General features: G+C 59.7%; 3 protein-coding genes across 3 annotated transcripts; 1 reads left to right on the forward strand and 2 right to left on the reverse strand.

The window, feature by feature from the left end:
- Positions 1-1,560: 1,560 nt before the first annotated feature.
- Positions 1,561-3,329, forward strand: H310_03265 (hypothetical protein; the record flags this gene model as incomplete). The annotated part of the gene is made up of 5 exons (XM_008867063.1): positions 1,561-1,733; positions 1,782-1,977; positions 2,021-2,225; positions 2,285-2,916; positions 2,961-3,329. The coding sequence occupies 5 exons, from the start codon at positions 1,561-1,563 to the stop codon at positions 3,327-3,329; spliced, it is 1,575 nt and encodes a 524-aa protein (XP_008865285.1).
- Positions 3,330-3,433: 104 nt separating this feature from the next.
- Positions 3,434-6,363, reverse strand: H310_03266 (hypothetical protein). Its single transcript, XM_008867064.1, has 9 exons — positions 6,008-6,363; positions 5,714-5,961; positions 5,553-5,667; positions 5,408-5,508; positions 5,330-5,362; positions 5,160-5,267; positions 4,464-5,093; positions 3,807-4,402; positions 3,434-3,755 (listed from the first exon to the last, which is right to left on the reverse strand). The coding sequence occupies exons 1-9, from the start codon at positions 6,330-6,332 to the stop codon at positions 3,554-3,556; spliced, it is 2,358 nt and encodes a 785-aa protein (XP_008865286.1). The 5' UTR covers positions 6,333-6,363; the 3' UTR covers positions 3,434-3,553.
- Positions 6,364-6,721: 358 nt separating this feature from the next.
- On the reverse strand, positions 6,722-8,413 carry H310_03267 (ATP synthase subunit beta, mitochondrial; the record flags this gene model as incomplete). The annotated part of the gene is made up of 2 exons (XM_008867065.1): positions 6,722-8,059; positions 8,137-8,413. Coding segments are annotated over 2 exons (1,480 nt in total), but the record flags the coding sequence as incomplete, so codon positions are not given.

Here is an 8,413-nt window from a genome sequence, read left to right on the forward strand (position 1 = left end):
TCTAGAGCATGACGAGAATCGTTTACGAATGAATCCAACGAATCGTTGTCGGAAAACAGTCGCGTCAGGAGATGTGCTCGTCCATGCATGCTATGGCTGGCAGTGTCCCGACAGGGCAGAGGTGGTCAAGGCAATGGACATAGATTTCGAGCACTTGCCATGTCGTCTGCCATGCGCCGAGTGTGGTCTGCGGATAAACCCGGTCGACTTGTGTGTGTATCGCCACCGACAATGCCGACGCACCCGTTCGTGCTTCGTCCGCCAGCTCGATCCGTCGCCAACGAGGTATCGACAACTGCCTCGGCATGGAATCCATCGCGTCTGAATACGAATGGCTGTGCTGCGCCGTGGAGTTGCCACATGCATGCTTCCCTACGCTCGGCAGCGCCTTTGTCATGTCGAGGAAAGTGTCAGCATTTGGACTTGCGCCCGTGTACACGACAAGTCTGTACGCAAAGCCCATCGATGCTGGAGCGTACGACGCGAATCCCCGACCAATCGAGCTGCGGTGCTCAAGGCACCACACCCCTTGGTGCGTTGGGGCAAGAGGCAGCGCCGTGGCAGGGAGCAGCCGTTCCCCCGCGATTGCAGGATGGACTGCGAGATGGAACCGCTACAGTCGTCTAGCCCACCACGTCGTCGCGTTCGGTGGCTCGATGCTGCCGTGAGTCCCACCGCCACCGTCGTGCTTCTACCACTGTGTTCGGGTGTGCATGGGGTTGTGCTCGAGTAGCTGGCACCGAAACACAGTCGGACATGCTGGCGCACATGGCCTCGGCAGCCGATGACCCCGTTTCCACAGCCAGCGTCGTGCGATGTGGCATTCTCGCCCGAGACGACCTGCATCGAGCCCAGACGGACACCTCCCGTGGTCGCCGACGCGCAGTGCGTTTTGGACAACATGCATGCCACACTCGGGATGGCGCTACTCTCTCCCGAATCCATGCATTGGCGCGCGTTGGATCTCCAGGTGAAGTAGGGGGTAGCGCGGCCATCATGGCATTGATGACAACATGGTCATCCAATGCATCCACGACACAGTGGCCCGCCGTCCACGTGCGGTGGATGTGCGTTCGCCGCAAAGGAGAAGCGGAGCGGCGATTGTCTGAACTGAACGTAAAGCTAAAGCTTAAACCGAGCCTTGCGACCGCCTCGCGGTCCCACGGATGGACGTCGGGGGAATATGAACCCCGATGTGCATCTCGACAACGCCCCACACGTGGTATACCCCCCTTGGTCGAGCCAGTCCTCAACAAGCAAGGCCTTTTGTTTCCCTCGGCTCCAAGCCATCTACGTACCCAACGATGCGTCCAGGGCCGTCGTGCTGAGCTGGACGACCTCGCGGGCATTCGCACGGATCGGGCGACCGCTTGCCGACGTCGGATACTGTCCTGGGGTGCCCGACGCTTCAACCAAACACCAAAGTATCAACGTGGCTGACCAAGTCGAGAAGCGGTCGGGGTGGTTTGCCGTGGGTGTCAGCAACTGCAAGCTCACTCGTGGCCGCGCCGTCCACACGACATTGTCGAATTCCCCGTCGAGTCGACACATCCAGCATCGATGAGCCTCGCGGCGCTTGACGTTTCCGCCGTATTGCTTTGTGCCGCCGTCGTCGTCGTGGGGGCAGCGACCTGCCTCGCGGGCATGTTCCTTTTTGTTGTGTTTCCTGTCGGCGGGACGCCGCTGAAGCGCGTGCCGGGGCCGCCATCGACCAGTTTCCTCCTCGGCAACATGTACGTCCGCCGCGTCGTGCTGCCACAAGCCATCTCATGTGTGCACAGGCGTGAAATCTTTGATCGAGTCGGCAACTTCCCCGACCCGTTCCTGTCCTGGATGAACCAGTTTGGGGGAGCGGTCCACTACCGCATCGCATGCCAACGCCGCCTACAGTTGACGGACCCCGCGGCGGTGCAGTTTGTCTTGGCCACGCACGCGTCGACGTTCCCGCGCCATCCCACCCTTCGGCGCTTCTTTACGGTGGGTGCATGCTCTCGACGCGGCAACCTCACGATGCATCCAGGACTTTTTGTCGGGCGAGGGCCTCCTCAGCTCGGAAGGATGCCACCACGACTACCACCGCAAAGTGCTCAACCCACACTTCAACTTGAGTCAAATCAAGTCGTCGATCGCTGTGTTTGCCGACCAGACGCTTCGATTCTGTGCATCGCACCTCGACGACGGCGCCGCAGTCACTGCGGCAGGTCGCGCAGTCAACATGAACTCGTGTAAGGTCCCGACGACGCCCGCGCATTCCATCCATCTCACGGACGTCTTTCATATCTAGTTTTTCAAGCGCTGACGTTGAACAATGTGGGGTTGACCGCGTTTGGGTACGATTTTCAATCCAACCCGGACGCTATCGTCGCGTTCGACGAGCTGCAAGCGATGCCGAACAAGCTCCTTCTCGCGTGCTCGATGTGCATTCCTGGCTTTTCGTGGTTGCCATTCCCGAGCTTTCGACGCCGCCACCACGCCCGTGCCAAGCTGCTGTGCATCATGCAAGACATCATCGACCGAAAGCTCGCGACAGGACCAACCACAAGTACAAGTACGACCCCGCGCGACTTGCTTGACCGCATGCTCGAGGCTGGAACATCCACCCACGACGCTGTGGTGCACACCCTGACCGTGATGTTTGCCGGGCACGACACAACGACGGCGGCGCTGTGCTGGACATTTTACCGCCTCGCTTGCGAGCCGTCCCAGGCGGCGTTGGCTCGGCGCGAGTGTTTGCACTTGCTCGACGTCCATGGCTCGTTCGACCAGTGGCAAGCCCTCCACGACTTGACCTATACGACGGCTTTTATTCAAGAAACCCTCCGCCTGCACCCTCCGGTCCCGTTCATCGGGCGTCGCATGGCCCGTGATGACGTCGACGTCCCCATGTCCGACGGCTCGTCAGTGTTTGTCTCGAAGGTGCGTGCTTGTTTCAACACGTCCCTCGAACTCGTCGTGCGTAGGGAACGTCAGTGTGCGTGGTGCATGCCGCCATGCAGCGCGATCCAACGTACTGGGCCCATCCCAACGACTTCGTCCCTGAGCGGTTCGTTCCTGGCACGTGCGCCTATGCCGCCGACCTTGGCCTTCGACACGGCCGAGGCCATGCCGTCCACTACATGCCGTTTAGTGCTGGCTCGAAAAACTGCATCGGCCAGCGATTTGCCATGGCCGAGCTGCAGGTCGTAGTCGCGACGCTTCTCACCAAGTACGAGTTTACGCTGGCGCCGGATGCAGACCACACGAACTTGTTCAATGGCATTTCCGTGCAGCCGACGCGGTTGACTATGGCGATGATGCCGCTTCGAGCAAGTCCTCCCTCTGGTCTGTAGTGGTAGCAGCTCCTTGCGTCCCCAGTCCCAAGCACCGTTTGATTCATTCCATCCTGATGCGTTTCGCGTTTCACCGTGGTGTGCCACGATTTCATGCAGAAAGATCGAACCGATGGCTGGTGGTCTATCGATTGAATCGCTAGGGGGTGCGTCGATCTCACGGCAGAGCAGACTCTACGCACGGCGAGAGATAGGATAGACCAGCGTCACGTGCATGATTCAAACTAGAAGGGCTGGTTTCGACTGCGGGGCGACGACGACGTGCTGGGCTCTCGAGATGGCGACGGCGCACTGTCGCGGCCGAGCACTTTAAACTTTTTGCCGCGCAGGACTGCCCACTGCTTGTCCCCGTAGTCGTAGAGACAGCAATGCATCTTCCGCTTCGAATCGTACCCGACGATCGTGCACGGGTACCAGCAGTCATACCTACAACACACGACCGCCATCGAATCGATCGCCCACTCGTCGGTCGCACACCTGTATGTGTAGACGCTTATATTGACGCCGATGTCCCGCACGTCGTTGTGCAGCCCACTGCCAACACCCGCCGACGCCTCGGGTTCGTTTGCGCTGTCGTCGGGCTTGTCGAGTGGGGCCTTGACTCCGTACGGCGACTTCGTCAACTTGGACTTGGCTAGGACCAGCTTGGCCTTTTGCTGGCTGCGTTTGGGCTTTGGCTTTGGCTTGGCCGGCATCACAGGGACCAACGAGTGCGCTCTGGTCGAGCCTCGAGAACTCGAGGTTTCTCGCGGGTCATGGCTGGCCGGGAAAGAGCCGAGTGGTGCCGCGGTCGCCTGGACCGGGCGCGCTACAATCGACGGTAACGACGGCGGCTTCACCGGGATGTGGCCGGGATGTGGTCGCGATGGGTCATCGCCTGGTGCAGCCGCGACGTCTTTACAGGACGACGAGTGGGTTGCCGTGACTTGCATTTCCAAATCAATGCACCGGTCCAATTCAGAGTCCGTGTGGTGGTCGATGACGAGATGGCACATGGGGCACACGTCGTCTTCCTCTGGCACATGCGTAAACTTGAGCTTTTCGAGCTGCGCTTCGAGGTCTCGCCGCTCTCTCTACGCCGCGACAACGCGCAGCAGCCATGTTCAGGCGCCGACGGCAGTGACACTGAACTACCTGAATGTCTTCCAGGTGCGCCAAAAAGGGCTGCGTCTGGTGTTCCCAGTCTGGGGCGACGCCCGACTCGTCTTGATTCGTTCGCTCTGGTGTCCGTGGGGTTGTCAAGGTGCGTTTGCTGGCTGGTCGACTCGCCATGGCTCGCTGTCCTTGGGCCGACAACGACGCCCCTGCAAGCCTTTGCGCCTTGCCGTCTCCCAGATCTAGGTCCGCCGAGAGAGCTATGGCAGGGGCAGTTCGCGGATGTCCGTCGGAATTGGGTGCTGCCAATGCCAGCTGCGCCTTGAGCTGTTGGTTCTCGACACGAAGGACGTCGACCTGCTTCTCCAGCGCCTGGATCTTGTGCCCCATTGCCGACACGTTGGGCTGTTCCGCTTGCAGTTGCAGCTTGAGTTTTTGGATCTCGCGCTGGGCTCTGGCGAGCAACACCGCGTCGTCCACGACTTCGTTGACCTGGACGTTCAGCGCGATCTGCTTGGCTCGTTCGGCAAACTGGAGCGTCGACACGGTCTCTTCGACCGCTGCCACCGACGGCGAGATCGTGGCAATGACGATCGTTCGGGTGTTTCCGCCGAGGGAGTCTTGAAGCAACCTTGTGAGCTTCGAGTCGCGATACGGGATGTGCGACCGCTACGGCCCGCCACCTCCCATCAGGATGCAACGCCATCATGACGTAGGTCACGTCACGCCGAGTACCTTTTTGTCGGTGAGGGCCGAAATGACGTTGCCAAGCGCCGAGAGGCTGGCGTTGATGTTGCGCAGCTCCCGCGTGCGATCGTGCGTCATGGCGACGTCTGTGTCCCACTACAAGCAAGCTCCATAACGCCCACCGCCGCCTTCGTCTTGTCCCGACCACCACGGCGTACCTTTTCCGACCCGGCCAAATCCACCAAGTTTAGCTACGAGCACCATAGAGTGGATGGCGCTCAGTCGGTGCAGCGCACCTTGGCCCGCCGAATAATGGTCGTTCGTTCATTGCCCCGCGACTCGACTTCCATGGACAACTGGAGCAGCGCGTGGCTGCGGCTGCTCTTTTCATTGCACTCTACACCCGCGACGTGTTGGTTGTCGCAATGGAGCTCCACCAACCTGTGGCGCGAATCGTTCGATTCTTGCTCCCGAGATGGAGCAAGTCGAGCACTTCGTGGGCATTGCCGACTCGAAATTCCGAGATGCCACTCACATAAATGTGCTTGGCATGGCCCTATGGTGTGACAGTCATCGACCATGCGGTCTCGCGCGACCGGCACCTTGATCATTTCTCGAACTTGCAGCGGCGGCTGGTCTTTCACGGCCGACGAGTGGAGCAGGTCAAATACTTGGTTGTTGTAGATTTGCATGTACGAGCAATGCACAAACGCCCCGGCCCCGCACGCTCCCACGGCCTTGAGCTCCTGAAACAGACCGTCGACGGCGCGAGGAATGATGCCCCACTGGCTCATGTCGCCTTGCCGGAGCGACGAGTCGGGGCCCATCATCGTGTGGGTCTTCCCCGTGCCTAGACGGTTGGATGACCCGTAGCACTTGTCGGATGGGCGTCGTACCTGTTTGGCCATAAGCAAAGATGGTGCAGTTGAACCCCTGCACAACCTGCTCCACCGACGACTGCAGGTACGCGTACACGTCGCGCTGGTTGGCATGCGTCCCAAAGATCGCGTCGTAGTTGTACGTCGCGTCAATCGAATGATCTGGGCACTTGACGTCGAGTCGCGTGGGCAAGTCGGTCGGTTCGGATGGTGGTCGAATCGCGACGACCGACTCGTTGGCGGCTTGCAGCTTGCGCTCTCGCTCGTTGGAAGGACGCATGCGCACCACCACACGGACGCATTCTGGCTGAGGAATCCCATCGCATGCTCCATGGTCGGTCATGGCACCGTGTCGGTGCAAAACTGCCACTCGTGACAGAACGTTTCCAACGGAAAATCGTCGACGCACACCTTCCCTCGATAAACGATGCGCCATCCCCATCGAGCGGGACGCAGACGACCTCGTTCGACTGTACAAAAGCGTCCAAGCCGTTCTCCGCGCTCGCTGGATGGACGTGTGCCGAGCAACCTGTCAGGGTGGCTTCGGCCGCCCTCTTCCGACGAACTCAGTCTCCAAATAAAGACACGACTGCCTAGACGGTTCCTTTCGTCTCCATTGACGACTGTAGTGCCCGCAAAGTTTACCAAAATCCTCCATGCACGGAGAGCTCCACTCGGCGGCGACAATGGCCGCCGGGTGGCATAACCGGCCTCCCCCGAGCACGCCACGGCGCATGCTCTCGAGAAATCACGATCAGCACACACACACACACACACACACACACACATCCTGCGCACAATCGCCACACAGGAGAACGCCGTCGAGTTCATATACAACGCTGGTTGTAGGGTGTCCTTTATGCTGGTTTAGTCTTCCAATTCGGCGGCGAGGGCCTTGGCCTTTTCTTTGACTTCTTCGATGCCACCGACCATGAAAAACGCGGCTTCCGGCAAGTCGTCGTACTCGCCGGCCAAGATCGCCTTGAACGACGACACCGTTTCCTCCAAACGCACAAACTTGCCCGGCTTGCCCGTAAACACTTCGGCGACGTGGAGGGGTTGCGACATAAACTTTTGCACCTTGCGGGCGCGCGCGACCGTCAGCTTGTCGTCTTCGCTCAATTCGTCCATCCCCAAAATGGCAATGATATCTTGGAGACCCTTGTAGTCCTGGAGCAACTTTTGCGTCGCGCGGGCCACTTCGTAGTGCTCTTCCCCAATCACACGGGGGTCCAACATGCGAGACTTGGAGTCCAACGGATCGACGGCGGGGTAGATCCCGAGTTCCGAAATCTGGCGCGACAACACGGTCGTCGCGTCCAAGTGGGAAAACGTCGTGGCCGGGGCCGGATCCGTCAAATCATCGGCAGGCACGTAAATCGCTTGCACCGACGTAATCGAACCCTTCAGCGTCGACGTAATGCGCTCTTGCAACGCACCCAAATCCGTCGCCAGCGTGGGCTGGTACCCCACGGCCGAAGGAATACGACCCAACAACGCCGACACTTCCGAGCACGCTTGCGTGAAGCGGAAAATGTTGTCCACAAACAACAACACGTCTTGGCCTTCCACGTCACGAAAGTACTCGGCCACCGTCAAACCGGTCAGACCGACACGGGCGCGCGCACCAGGGGGTTCGTTCATTTGACCGTACACCAACGCGGCCTTCGACCCCGTCGTCGTGCCGTCCGCATTGAGCTTGATCACACCCGATTCAATCATTTCGTGGTACAGATCGTTGCCTTCGCGCGTACGTTCCCCCACACCCGCAAACACAGACACACCACCGTGGTTGTTCGCCACGTTGTTGATCAACTCCATGATCACGACCGTCTTGCCGACACCGGCACCGCCGAAAAGACCAATCTTACCACCCTTGGCGTACGGGGCCAACAAGTCCACGACCTTCAAACCCGTCACCAACACCTCGGCACCCGAACCTTGTTCCGTGTACAAAGGGGCGGCGCAGTGGATCGGCGCCTTGTGCACCGACGTGATGGGACCACGCTCGTCCACGGGTTCACCGATCACGTTCATGATACGGCCGAGGGTTTCAGGACCCACGGGGACCTACACAACCAACCCGTCAATCGACGCACCACCACGACGACAACTCTCCGCATGCTCCCTCGTCTCTACGTTCGTACCATGATCGGGTTGCCAGTGTCCACACACTCTTGGCCACGGACCAAACCGTCCGTACCTTCCATGGCAATCGTGCGCACGGTGTTTTCACCCAAGTGCTGGGCCACTTCCAACACGATGCGGACGTTGTCGTTGGTGTTTTGCACTTCCAAAGCGTTAAGAATGGGCGGCAAGTTGTTCGTGAATTGAACATCCACGACGGCACCAATGATTTGGGTGATGCGGCCCACGGACGGCGCGGCGGTCGAGAACCCGCGCTTCAAGGCAGACGCGAGCATG

The sequence above is a fragment of the Aphanomyces invadans genome, assembly GCF_000520115.1.
Source record: "Aphanomyces invadans strain NJM9701 unplaced genomic scaffold supercont1.5, whole genome shotgun sequence".
Classification (NCBI taxonomy): domain Eukaryota; phylum Oomycota; class Saprolegniomycetes; order Saprolegniales; family Verrucalvaceae; genus Aphanomyces; species Aphanomyces invadans.